This window comes from Macrobrachium rosenbergii, chromosome 48 (genome assembly GCF_040412425.1).
Source record: "Macrobrachium rosenbergii isolate ZJJX-2024 chromosome 48, ASM4041242v1, whole genome shotgun sequence".
Lineage (NCBI taxonomy): Eukaryota > Metazoa > Arthropoda > Malacostraca > Decapoda > Palaemonidae > Macrobrachium > Macrobrachium rosenbergii.
In genome coordinates, this window is record NC_089788.1 from 67,021,135 (window position 1) to 67,036,051 (window position 14,917).

Genomic DNA, 14,917 nt, shown 5'->3' on the forward strand with positions numbered 1-14,917 from the left:
GACAGCTTTACTCACTGGGATGTTATATCTGTTTCCAATTCTACTTTTGAATCATGAAAAGGTCTCTAGCATTCTTGGTCTCGTTTTTGAGACAGACAAACAGAATGAGTAGAGATAAAGATAAACAGAAATAATGAAGTTTCAAGATGATAAGGTAAATTTAGGAAGCTGAAAGTAATGACCTGTGATCAATGGCTGGTTCATCAGATCGTTTGGGAAAAGATTAGTATTTTTTTTTTAGATCAAAATCTCAAAATCGTTTCTTCCTTACTGTCGTTTCAGTGCTTTATGTTCTTGGGTGTGCTTGCGTACGTGATTCTGCTTTGGGATGTAGGTCACCGATGCTGTGATAGAATCTTCTACCTGGGATGATACGTCTGAGAACTAACCTAGCCTCCATCAGTTCCAAATGGGCCACTTGTTGCACTAGGCTTCTATACCCAAGACGCGGTATTTCCTTCCCTGACTTTCCCTTTGCCCTGGTGTGAAAAATAGATGCAACCGACTGCCGGGTTGAACTATGATATCAAGAAATCAGCGAGTGAAAGGGGGAAAGGGTAATATGATACAAGGGGAAAATATGGGTCAGGACCTTTTATACTTCTTTTTATTTATTTATTTTTTTTTTTTTGCTTATGGGATATGCTAGAGACGTTGTAGGTAAAATGGAGCGTTTGGTTCTGTCCAGTTAAGTTAAGGCATCTATGGTAATATTTGCGGTCTTGGGAATTTCCGACAAGCGAAAAATGGACACTATGTAAATGTGTTTGTAAGTTTTATCTTCTTTTGACAATATATATATATATATATATATATATATATATATATATATATATATATATATATATATATATATATATATATATGTATGTATGTATGTATGTGTACATATGTACATATATATGTATGTATATATGCAAATATATATATATATATATTATATATATATATATACATACATATATATAATCAAATGGATTATGATATTGAGTTGTAATCGTGGCTATGAGAAAGTCAGTCTTCAATCAGGTGGGAGGTGAAAAATTCCTTTCAGCTCAGGTTCGTTTCATTGTTTCAAATTAAGCTCAGACACTCGAGAAATTAATTCACGTTCGCCTGAACTCAAAATACAGGCGTCCTTCAGTTTGTTCATTTCCGTTCTGGAACTGTCATCATATTCATCATCACCATCGTCATAATCATTATCACTATCAGTGCCTTCGCAACGGAGGGTAGCAGCCGAGCTGGAGTTAAAATACACTTTAATTACAAGTAGTAGATAGCATTTTACGGCCGAAACTTTCGCAGGGTAAAAGGTAATAATGATTTTGCAGCATACTCGAAAAGTCCGAGAGGAAAGCGAGAGATTTCTGTTCCCTTCAATCGCGACGAGCGCAGCGTTGCATCATTTTGTTTTTTCTCTTCTCACTTTCTCTCCCTCTTTCTCTGTCGTCCTCTTTTCCTCTCTTTCGGCGTTCGTTCAGCCAGATATCGCGAACCAGAAATCGCCGCCTCTCAATCCCCGGTACAAAACGTCGCTGCAAATCCATTCATATATATATGAAGAGAAAAAAAAGATCCGGCGTAAAATGTCCTGATGGAAAAAGAGGACCTTCCTGGAGCGCTAATGAGGGGCTGTGATTACCCGGAGAGAGGAAAATCCAACTCGCTTTTTAATAGGCGTTGTTGCTTATTAAGAAAAACGAGGGGGAGAATGCCGCCGGATAAATGAGGAAGAGAGGGAGATAGCTTTCGTCCATTCATATATATATATGTACTTATGTATATGTGTGTATATGTATATATATACATAGGAATTTTATATTTATATATATGCATATATACAGTATAAATACACACACATATATATGTATGTATGTATAATAAGTGAAGAGAGAGAGAGAGAGAGAGAGAGAGAGAGATATCGGTAGCACTGGAATGCACGTACATAAACGCATAACGCATGCAGGCACACAGGATGGATTTGGAACGCTGATATAACGGTGATTTAGAAATATATACTATCAGGAAGCACACACGCACACACACAGAGAGAGAGAGAGAGAGAGAGAGAGAGAGAGAGAGAGAGAGAGATTGGAACTTTCTGAAATATAAAGATATAGGGGAGCTATCATTTCAAAGCATTTAACCACTTATTGACAAATGACAGCATATACAAGATATAAACACCATTCAGAGATTTACCGAGTTATATTTACCCTACGAAATCAACCGGCGACTCTTTGCCCTACGAAATGAACGGGGGATTATTTACCTTATGAAATCAACGGAAGACGTACACTCATACAAGAATTTGGGAAGCTTTTAGATAATAAAACAGGCTATATATCTCCACGGGTGATGAGACAAGCAGCAAATGGAAGAAGCAGAGATCGAGAGACTTGAAGATAAACACAGAAATGAAGGAATGAAATGGACAAAGAAAGACAAAGTTGTTACAAGTATGTTTGGCATATGTAATATTCATAAATGCTAAGTTATCATCGAAAGAGAAACGTCAACCTTCTGTCTTTGGCTTTCGGGGAGAGAGAGAGAGAGAGAGAGAGAGAGAGAGAGAGAGAGAGAGAGAGAGAGAGACAAAGCAGGAGTCAATAAAAACGTTTACTGGTCTTGGAAACTGACCGAGTTATTAGAACATTCATTTCATGTAAAGAGATAGATAGATAGATAGATAGATAGATAGACAGACAGACAGATAGATAGATAGATAGAAGATAGATAGATAGATAGATAGATAGATAAATAGATAGATAGATAGATAGATAGATAGACAGATAGATAGACAGTTAGATAGATAGATAGATAGATATATAGATTACTTACGTAAACACACGGATATGAAAGCTTCCATGGCATTCAGTTATTGAGATAGATAGATAGATAGATAGATAGATAGATAGATAGATAGATAGATAGATAGATAGACAGACAGACAGATAGATAGATAGATAGATAGACAGATAGATTACTTACATAAACACAGGGATATGAAAGCTTCCATGGCATTCAGTTATTGAGAAATCCATAACATTTTGATGCAGAGACAGAGAGTGAACCTTTAAAAACGCAGGTAGTATTAAGGGAAAACAGATGTAGGGAAATGTATGAAAAATTTCTCAATAAAGAAGAAATACTTTATTTGAAAATACCCGTGGCATTTGGATACAGACAGACACACAGACAGGCAGACGCCATATTTCATACGAGGACTAGCCCGAGATCATGGCTAGATAAAGCACGAACCTGTTTATCAAACTCTGTTCTTCGCCTTCTTTCTCGATAAGCGCCTTTTGCCTTTTTGCTGCCACTCGTTTTTGTTTATTTCGCTAATTAATATCGCCTCATTATTATTATTATTATTATTATTATTATTATTATTATTATTATTATTATTATTATTGATGAATAAAGCCTGCAGTAATTTTGTAGACTAGATTTATTTGTATGCATACATAGGTGCTATTATTATTATTATTATTATTATTATTATTATTATTATTATTATTATTATTATTATTATTATTATTAATGGAGAAGCAAATCCACAGTTATGTATGTGTACATATATTTAATGATGAATCAATATAGATAGCTTTCAGGAACTTGTTCGGTTCCCCTTTTCAATCCTATTTCAATATTATTATTGGAGAAGCAAATCCACAGTTATGTTTTACAAATATGTGGATTTGCTTCTTATGCTATTATTTATTATTATTATTATTATTATTATTATTATTATTATTATTATTATTATATTACTCAGGGGTGACTAGTGTTTACAGTTTATCAGTTTTAAAACTAATAATAAAAGCTAAAGAATTAAATGCAGAATTATCTAATAAAAAAAGACGAAAAGATATAGAACCATTTTTGCATATCGATTGGGAGACACAAAAACCTAGACTGTTACATAACAGAAGTTATTGTGTGACGTATTAAAGCTGTTAAAATGAACAAACAGATGTTCTTATCCATCTCATGCTGAAAATTAAAGAGGAAATTTTCAAAAACTTCACTCTTACTTTAAAGGTAACGAGACGATCACATTTCAAAACAGGTGTTTCATCAGCATTTGGGAAAACGAGTGCGTTTAGAGAATTCCACAGCATGTCGGTAGGAAGAGCATTTCTTAATTAAGCCTGGATTTAATTTTTGCTTCAGACCTCCAACAGTAGATGGGTAGAACTGAAAGGTAACCAGCGAGTTTATTGAATACTGAACGTACATTTTCCTTTACCGTATCATTAGATTAAGGAACCCTGCTTCACCCTCCCTGAAAAAAAGTACTTGGCGCCAGAAAGAAAGGAAACAGGAAAACAAATTTATTCAGACAACTTTAACAACAGCTACAGAGTCTAAAAATGTCAATTAACGTGATACCAACGCAGTCATAAAGCAACGAAAACAACAAAAGCGGGAGCAACAACTGAAAGGGAAAAATCACCGGAAACAACAACAACAGCAAAAACAAAGAAAGCAGCTGAAGAAGAAACAATAACAAGAACTTAAGAAAAAAAATTAAAAAGACTGGATAAAACAGGTAAAAAATGCGCCGAAGTTTCATCGGCACAATCGAATTTTCTGAACAGCGCATAAGCAAGGCCACCGAAAACAGATCTATCTTTCGGTGGTCTCGGTATAATGCTGTATGAGCCGCGGCCCATGAAACTTTAACGATGGCCCGGTGGTGGCCTGTCCTTTATCGTTGCCAGACCCACGATTATGGCTAACTTTAACCTTAAATAAAATAAAAACTAATGAGGCTAGAGGGCTGCAGTTTGGAATGTTTGATGATTGGAAGGTGGATGATGAACATCCAAATTTGCAGCCCTCTATCCTCAGTAATTTTAAGATCTGAGGGCGGACAGAAAAAGTGCGGACGGACAGACAAAGCCGGCACAATAGTTTTCTTTGACAGAAAACTAAAAATCCACAGAATGAGGTGTGGTACAGAACGAGCCGAATGCCTTTGTCGGCTTGATCGCGAACCTCAGTTTAAAATGACGATTACCTCGTCCCAGGAAGTCGTTTGGTCCCATTTTCTGTGCCAAATTCTACCCGCAAATGACTCCTTACGAGGATGAAATGGTTTTGGAAAACAATGCGAGTAATTTGTTTCTCCAGATCATCATCGGCTTTTCTGGCCTTCTTCGCAGTTCTTTTGGACGTGAACAGATAGATTATTATCTTTAGATTTACTTTTACTTCGTTTTTAGGTTTTCTTCCAATTATATGAAGAGGATTTTTGATATATAAATAGTAAATTGTCCATATGCACATTTATGTCTTTTTGTTAATTTTACAAACTCTCTCTCTCTCTCTCTCTCTCTCTCTCTCTCTCTCTCTCTCTCTCTCTCTCTCTCTCTCTCTCACGAAACTGTATTACTTATTTAATATCACGACATCGCGTGTACCACCACTACTTCTTTGCTGTGGAGATAAACGAGTACCTGTTTTAAACGCTTCGTCATGGAGGCATACACTCATGTAAATATAGAAGACATATTTCCTGTGTACATAAGCAATCAAGTTACGTTCCTAAAAAAGAAAATACAAAATCGTGAAAGTGTAATCGTGTGAGATAATAGGATCTTGTATTCTTGTCAGTGACGTCCAGTTCATTATATGAAAATCGTTCAAGACAGTAAAACGTAAGTGATAATTCTAAAACCACCCAGGTAGTTAAGGCTGACTTAATCTATTGTCCCTCTGCCGGCTCTTGTGAGTATTGCAGTGACGGTTCGAATCCGGGGAAGAACAGCTAGTACATATTGCTTAATGCATTTATGGGCTGAGTTGTGATTTAGTTAATGAAGTGCCTGTCTTTTAGGCTTTACCACCCGTGAAAAATAGCAGGTGCGTATTCAGTTATACACACACACACACACACACACACACACACACACACACATATATATATATATATATATATATATATATATATATATATATATATATATATATATATATATATATATACATATATATGTGTGTGTGTGTATATATATATATATATATATATATATATATATATATATATATATATATATATATATATATATATACAAATATATTACACAAATGTATACATACACACACACACATACATATATAAATTATATATATATATATATATATATATATATATATATATATATATATATATATATATATATATATATATATATATACGTAGTATGGGTTTGTGTGCTGACGCAATCGGTCGTGATCATTTGTGCCGGAATAATGAGCTACAACTAGCTATTGTCATTACGATAAAGAAAGCCCTCAATAGGGAGAAATGTAAATGCGAAGAACACTAATTGGTGAAGTTATGCGATTTTTCCAGACGGTCTACAGGTAAATATTATCAGGAAGTTCTCGTAATGAACGAGAAGCGAAAGTAATAGTTGTTTTAATGTGTCCGTCGTCAACATCACCACCATAATTATCTCAGTGTATTAGTTGTTATTGATGATAGTTATATTCATTAATTTGTTGTTTTATCTGTTTTCCTAATAAGTGTTCTACTTTCTCTGCATTTCCCATTACCTTCTGTTACTTCTTTCGATTGAACATCATATTCTTTGGAAGCTTGAATTTTAAGTCAATGGTCCCTGAGGGATTGTTGCATATGAATAAGGTTTATCTTCTGATATAATAATAATAATAATAATAATAATAATAATAATAATAATAATAATAATAATAATAATAAAGAAATTCAAAATCTCGTGAAAAACAATTTGTGTAATACACATCCACAATTATATAGTAAACTGTATTACTAGTAAAAGACAAAAAGCAAAGCCTTTCGAACGCCTGAACGGTGTTCCTCACAGATGTTTATTACGCAAAACAACAACAGTAATCGTCATCATCATCATCATCATCATCATCATTTTTTACTAATAGGAATAACTGTGTATGTAATAGGAAGTTTACCAGCAACAGCAGTATGGGTAGTAGCGCCGGAGATGATGGCCGTGGCGTTCGTTATGAATAGTAGTTTTGACCCATCGAATTAAATTTGGGATAAAATGCGCGCCGTTATTTTATCCAAACATGCGAATACATATATTTCCGTTACCAATTAGATCGGCTCGCTTGACATTTCATTTCACAACTGAATAGAATTATTGGCTATTTTGTGATTGCTGAAAAGTTTTAGGGCAAATATTGAATCGTGGTGTTTTGCGAGTATGAAATGAAAAATTTGGGCCGTCCCTTTAGTGTGTGTGTGTGTGTGTGTATGTGTGTGTGCGTGTTCCTGACTCTACGTGTTTATTTTTATATACGAATTCATACGTATCTGTATATATACTTATGTATGTGTGTGTATGCGTGTGTACTCATGGTATAGTGGTTATGATACTCGCCCACCCAACAAAAGGGCCAGAGTTCGATTCCCAATCGAAACAGAACGATTCGGGTCATTCCATGAAATCCCATAGAGCCTCTGTTTACGTACACGGTGAGTTCTGTACCTGGTAATTAGTCGACTGTGGAACGATAAAACAAGGGGTGGAATGACACACTCGGATAACAACTCGGTTGGTTTATATATATATATATATATATATATATATATATATATATATATATATATATATATATATATATATATATATATAAATATATATATATTATAAAATCTGTCATAAAACTGGATAAGTGAGCTTATATAAAAAGTGATAAGTAAATTGGGAAGATGAAGCCAGTGATTAAATAAATGAACAGGATTACGGAAAAAATCAGTTTGTTGCTTTCTCAACCTGACATTTCCTTGACATTTTGTAAGTGTAAAGTTAGATGTATTTTTTCAGTATTTCTTGTTGGTAAGATACCTTTATTCTTTGCCCGTTCTGATACAGCAGCGAGAATCTCTGAAGAAATTTGCGGCTTATGCAGGCAACGTTCTATAGCCACTGTAGTTTTATTGCTTAATGAAGGTTACAAGTATGTTTGGTTTTTATTGACGAAGGGGGCCTTTCTTTCATTCTCGAGAACGAACTATGATTATAAGCCGGCCAATATCTGTCACATTTCTTTAAGAAAAGAGAAGCAAATTAAGTATATCCCTCTCTTTAGGCGACAATTGTACCTAGTGCATTGACTGGCTTCTTAGGATTATAGAAACGCAAATAAAGGGATAGAATATAGATTGAAAAATGAAGATTAAGAAAGAGTTATATAATCATTACCTCTTCTTAGGTTCTTAAGAAAAGAAAAGCGATTTCAAAATACTCCTCTTCTAAGGCAGCATTTGTATCTATTGAATTGACTGGCTTGTTAGGATTATAGAAGCACGAATGAAGGAATAGAATATAGAATGCAAAATGAGTTTAAGAAAGAGTTAAATGTAATAGAAAATCCACAATTATATAGTAAACTGTATCTCTGTGTAATACAGTTTACTGTGTAATTGTGGATTTTTATTACAGAAACTGTTTTTCAAGAGATTGTGAATTTCTCAATAAAGAGTTACATACTTAGTACCTCTTAAATTTTTATTTCCTTATTATCTTCACTAACATTTTCCTCTTCTTCTTTTCAGTGTTGGCTGTAGGAAGAGGCACTCAGGGTCCTTCCTTCACCATAGAGCCACCGAGGACTATCCACTTTACCAACAGCACAGGTGCCACCGTTAATTGCATGGCAGAAGGCACTCCGCCTCCGTCGATTTCGTGGACGAATAAGGACGGGCGGATCATTGACCAGGTAACGTACATAATGATATAAAAGCTTTTTGACTCTTATGACTGAGGATGGGTCATGAAGTTGCAAGCAATATTACTAAGAAATTTGTGCCGTTCAGGCTGGTGTGTTTATTTGAATTCACATACACAGACACATATATTTGTGTATTTTTGTGCACACACACACACATATATATATACATATATATATATATATATATGTGTGTGTGTGTGTGGGTATGTATATATGTATACACACACACTCACACACACACACACACACACACACACACACACACATATATATATATATATATATATATATATATATATATATATATATATATATATATATATATATATATATATATATATATATATATATATATATATATATATATTACATGCATGTGTGTACGTGCACGTCTTTGTGTGCTTGAGAAACGAGTATGTGACTTCCCACGGAATTATGTAAAATTACAACCAAAATGTATTTCTTCTGTAATTCCAGTGAAGTCAGAGACTCACATTTGACTCTGGAGGCACTTCATTCGGCAATCAGTCCTTTTCCATATTTCCGAGCTTGCATGCCTGAAACTCTTCTCATTCTGATTTCCTTTCACGTTTTCAAATTTCCTTCGTGCCCTTTGCACTTTGTGACTCATCTCGTCACTCATTCCATCTGCAACAATTACTCACGTATCTGTTAGAGCGAACCACTTCCAGTTCATTTATACTGACGCGCATCATACCGCAGATTGCTTCCGCTTTCTGCCTCGCCCTGATGCTTTCTGATGTTCACTTTTTATTTTCATTTCACTCTCTCACCAAACATTTTCCAAAGAGATTTGGGAGTGAAAGCTAGTGGAATGGACTGCATTCAACTAATGCTTGATATAAGAATCTTTGGAAGCATTAAAAACAGTTGAGAGATATGAAATAGTGGTAAGACGCTTAGCACTCTTTGGATAATGATCCACTGTGATGGCGCTAGTTTTCATTTATCATTCAGAAAGCTCTTGAGATTTTGTAGGACATTTCACTAAACAGTATATGGATGGGACTTCGTATTTCTCTTATTATTCACTTTCCTTTGATTAGCGATGTTGATATGATTCCCATTTAGACCGGAGGCCAAGGGCTGGGACCTATGATGTCATTCAGAGCTGAAGGGGAAATTGAGAGTAAAAGGTTAAAAGGTGTAATAGGAGGAAAACTTCGCAGTTGCACTATGAAACAATTGTTAGGAGAGGGTGGAAAGTAAGATGGAAAAAAGAATATGAATGAAGGTAAAGTAAAATGATTGAAAGGGGTTGCAGCTAGGTGCCGAAGGGACGCTGCAAAGGACCTTAAGTAGTGCCTACAGTGCGCCGTGCGTGAGATGCACTGACGGCACTACCCTCCTACGTGGCATATTATTGCCATAGCAATTTATAATTATAGTCAGGTCTGTGATAAGACTAAATATCCATGTATGTATGAATGCCTGTATGTATGATTACTCTTATTTGATCTGATTACCGTCTTAGAGTAACATCAGATTACTTGAGGTCTTGGGAAAACTCTGATCTGAATCACAGTTTTGAGTGAATTTTCGCCGGTATCAGGTCAGGTGTTTGGGCAATTGTAGGTCAGAATTTGATCTCTCATATCATGAACTCTTTGCTTAAAGTCAATTCTGGTCTTTTTAACAGTGGTAGGGACATAATCTAAAACTTTGTTTTGCAATTTGTGATTAGACCTAGGTCTTTGACATTAACAATTTCAGATTAGAATCAGGTCTTATTTCAAGGGCAAACCCAAGTATTTATATGGGTATAAAACATCTCTGGCTGTCGCAGTTTTCTCAGTTTTTGTTATACCATTTCTCTATACCATTAAATAATCCCTAATGTGTCCTTATCCCTGTACAATAAAAAGCAGCGTATACACACACACACACACACACACACCCACACGCATATATATGTGTGTGTGTGTGTTTTCTGTTTGTAACAATAATATTCTACGGGGAATCAACACTTATAATCTTGCTGTCATCCACTCCAGAGCTAACCTCTCTCACCATTTGGCCCTGGTGAGTGTCCAAAAATGAAGGTACTGTGGCCCGACTTTGGGACTTTACGTAACAATCCCTAGGGCAGGGACTTTCGGCCTCAACCCAAAATTTACTTTCATTATTTTTGACACCAGGGTGCGCTAGTATTTATTACAACATCCTAGGTCAAGCGTGCGACCAGGCTCTGTGGCCTGGCAGAATATGTACTTTTATAAATGACAAAGTCTGACATTTTTGGTATGATTCTATGGTTTAGTAAAATTTGGCCTTGACGTAATGTGGAATTTATTAACCTTTCCTTTCTGTTGTTGTTTATGGAGTTTTGGTCGCTCAGGTAATTATTTAATGGGTTTTAGTATTGGCGTTGAATATACTGTACAATATAGTACGTATGTCTTGAATAAATCAGGTCTGTCGTAGTGACAAATTTACGCTATTTATCTTGAAACATTCTACCATTAAATATCAATTAAAAGTGGTTTATTTCATTTCTTGTACAGTTACAATAAAATTTAAATAAAAACGATTTCATATACCTACAGGCTTCTTGGCAACAGAAAACTACATTTGATAGAAGTAAGTTTTTGCGGACTTGCTAGTAATTCATGACGATAAAATCGTGTAGCCTGACATTTGCAGACGCTGTCAATTTGACGTTCCAACATAGTACCTGCGATAATTATTCACGTGCGGTATTTATCACTGTTTTGTGAACTTCACCGACCTTCAATAATTAAAGGCACCAGCCCACGCTTTACGCTAACGTGGCATCATCACTGTTTCATGGCGACACACTTTCTCGTGACGTCATTGTTTTGAGTGCGTTACGGGGCGTGGGGGACTTCCCAACTCCCGTCGCCATCGTGAATTTTACAAGGCTGGTATTTTGGTGTGAAACTTTCCGGTCGAGGGAAGGAGTTGGGTTCATTCGTAATGCAGGTGTCGTTAACAGGGATTTGCATCGTTGCCTTTTTGGCATTTCTGTAGAATGCGAGGATTGGAGCCACCTTGTATGATTAATTCCAACAATTTAAAAGCAGGGGACGGAAAAAGAAATACAGTAGTAGAGAATAAACTATACAAGTGAAATAACAAAGGAAAAATAATAAAACCATTAAAATGTGGAAACAGAATCATGTCAGCCTGCTCAAATGCAAAGAAATTGTTACCCAGTAATAACAACAAAAATTCTAACGATTCAGTTGCAGAACTAAGATCATTCCATAATTTGGTCACAGATAAAACAAAACCTCAGAAGCCTGTGTGGTACTGAACCTTGTAAAAAAAAATGCAAGACTTACTATTTACTACGTCTTGTGTAATTCTTTTAGCCTGGTGAGATCTGTGTGCAAAGGGTGATCAGAACTCTGATACATCTCTTGGCATCAATAATGGCAGCATAAATGACAGGCAAGCAATCCAGGCAATGCAAAATAGCTTTTCTTTTGCAAAACTGTAATTTTTCCTACCACCGGGTAATGATTTAAGAAAATAAACAAAAGCTTTGTCCACTTACAAAGCAGTATAATTGCAAGATCAGTGTATTCAGTTAGAAACTGCGTTAACTAGAATTATTAAGCATGACGTTGTCATTGGAAATTCTGACTTCTTCAAAGGCGTTGAATTTCATTATATTTTAAATTATTCACTCTTGACTGACAGAGTCCGCAAGGGGGATTTTTGAGCACCGTTGTAAAGGTGTGCATTTTATATATGTAAAACTCTCTCTCTCTCTCTCTCTCTCTCTCTCTCTCTCTCTCTCTCTCTCTCTCATATGTAATATCTGTATAGTATCCACTCACCCAACACCTCCTATATCACAATATCAGGTATGATGCTCCATCTCTCTCTCTCTCTCTCTCTCTCTCTCTCTCTCTCTCTCTCTCTCTCTCTCTCTCTCTCTCTCTCAGTCAGGTGTAATATTTTTCTCTAAACAAGGTTTGATCTGCCTTTCGGAAAGCCAGACGTTATATCTAATCTACTCTCTCTCTCTCTCTCTCTCTCTCTCTCTCTCTCTCTCTCTCTCTCTCTCTCTCTCTCTCTCTCTCTCTCTCTCTTTTGAAATACCTGGAAACGTGCTGGCAAGAAAATTCATTACGTTTTCCCCCAACTGAACTGTTGCGAGGCGGGTTTTGGACCAAATTGAGTTCTAGGCTGGAGAAGAAGAATGACTTGGAACGAGCTCTCCCCCACATACTCACGCCTTTGATATATAGGATGCCATTGGCGTTGCTAGTGATGTTTCGTGGTAGTCATTTGAAAGAGAGAGAGAGAGAGAGAGAGAGAGAGAGAGAGAGAGAGAGAGAGAGAGAGAGACGGGGGGGGTGATTTGGGTGAGAGGAGTGTTGGGGGGGTTTAAGTAGTAAGGGGTTGATGTGAAGGATACGTTCGTGATTGTGGAGAGAGTTAGAACATTTCATAAAAGGGATGTGAATGGGATTGAGTGGAGGAAAAGGAACGTGAAAAAGACGGGTAAGTTTTTCAGAGAGAGAGAGAGAGAGAATATCTTCGTGACTGTAAGGAGAAAAGGACTGTCAAAAAAGAGGTAATGAATGTGATTACAGGAAGTTACAAAAAGGGATATGAATAGGAAAAGTGTATTTTGTATGGAGAGAGAGAGAGAGAGAGAGAGAGAGAGAGAGAGAGAGAGAGAGAGAGAGAGAGAGAGAGAGAGAGAGAGAGAACTTTCGCGTTATTGTAAAAAGAAAAGGAACGTGTCAAAGAAAAGAGATAATGAATGTGTGTACAGAAGTTACAGAAAGAGATAGGATAAGAAAAATGTATTTGGAGAGAGAGAGAGAGAGAGAGTAGAGAGAGAGAGTAATAATGTAGGTTTTACACAGGCTGTTGCATGTTAGAATCCTCGTAATATTAAAAATACAATTGACATACTTAAAATATTGAAATGTCGTTGAATGAATGAAGAATACCCAGAGTATTGAAAGGCTTTTGCATAATGAGAGAATGCTTGAAATACTTAAAGGTTGCTTGAGCGATTAAATACTGAAAGGTATTTGTATAAGAGGTTAATCGTAATATTAAGTGTGTTGTATGATAAAATACATATGATATTAATAGGATATTGTATAAGGGATTAATCGTAATATTAAGTTTGTTGTATGATAAAATACCTATGATATTAATAGGATATTGTATAATTAGAGAATATGCAAAATATTAAAAAAGTTGGTTCGAAAGAATACTCAGAATATTTTTATAGATTAAACTTCACTCTGATGAGGTAGTAGTGTTTTACTATTAGGATAAGTAAACAACAACATTTCTAACTAAAAATGCTTCTTTATGAATTCAGTTTCTTGACGTAAACTGTTTTTCTTTATATTTTTTTCTGCAGGTTCCAGGACTACGAGAAGTTCTAGCAAACGGCTCCCTGTCCTTTCCTCCTTTCGCAGCTGCCCGGTACCATCAACAGGTGCATGGTGGCACTTACATTTGCAGGGCAACGTCGCCAGCCGGCACTCTGTTGGCCCTCCCCACTCAAGTCAGAGCAGGTGAGTGCCAGAGTCCTAATCATTCGGTAACGCATGAAGTGAATTTTTATTTTATGTTGTTTCAGATGAATTTTAGAGATTATGTTTTAGTTGAGCTTCTGACATGTCTGGATGATGGCTTCGTAAGGAGGAGCTGTTCTAAAGTTATTGAGTTTGTAAAAGCTTTTTATATTAATTGCATATTTAATTGAAAATTTGCTAATGACACAGCTTCTAGATAGCGAAGACTTTTGAACTCCGTAACTCCTAATCCTTTCTGTATAGTTTTAAGTGCTTTTTAATGGTATATTCAATATTAATTTTAACGGTAACAGCTCAAGATATAGTTTTATTTTTCTTGGCACAAGAACAAGTTGAATCAGAAACTCCTTCAAACCACGTTCTTTTTTTCTTATTTTGTCCTGTCATTGTTCATACCGAGTTTCATAACACGTGAAAAATTTTGTTAGTTTTCAGATTTATGACCCTCAAGTTGACTCAATATCCCTTTCCAATTGTGTTGTTTTCTTGGTCCACGTGGTAGGTCAGTGTACTATTGATACACTTTTAAGCCTTCTGCTAGTCATAAATGCTTATACTAGCGTTGATTTTGCCATATAAGGTTGATAATCTCACAATTAAAGCAA

The 14,917-nt window shown here is 35.7% G+C and overlaps 1 protein-coding gene across 9 annotated transcripts in view; it reads left to right on the forward strand.

Annotated features, from left to right (window-relative positions):
• The window catches only part of LOC136831491 (cell adhesion molecule Dscam2-like), a 712,499-nt gene that overhangs the window by 266,902 nt on the left and 430,680 nt on the right, over positions 1 to 14,917 (forward strand). For all 9 annotated transcript variants that reach the window (XR_010850906.1, XM_067092005.1, XM_067092006.1 and 6 more), the window contains exons 2-3: positions 8,579 to 8,742; positions 14,135 to 14,291. Coding sequence is in view for 8 of the 9 variants with exons in the window: in XM_067092005.1 (XP_066948106.1) it covers positions 8,579 to 8,742; positions 14,135 to 14,291 (321 nt within the window). In the remaining variant the exon portion in view is untranslated. The remainder of the gene's footprint in view (positions 1 to 8,578; positions 8,743 to 14,134; positions 14,292 to 14,917) is intronic.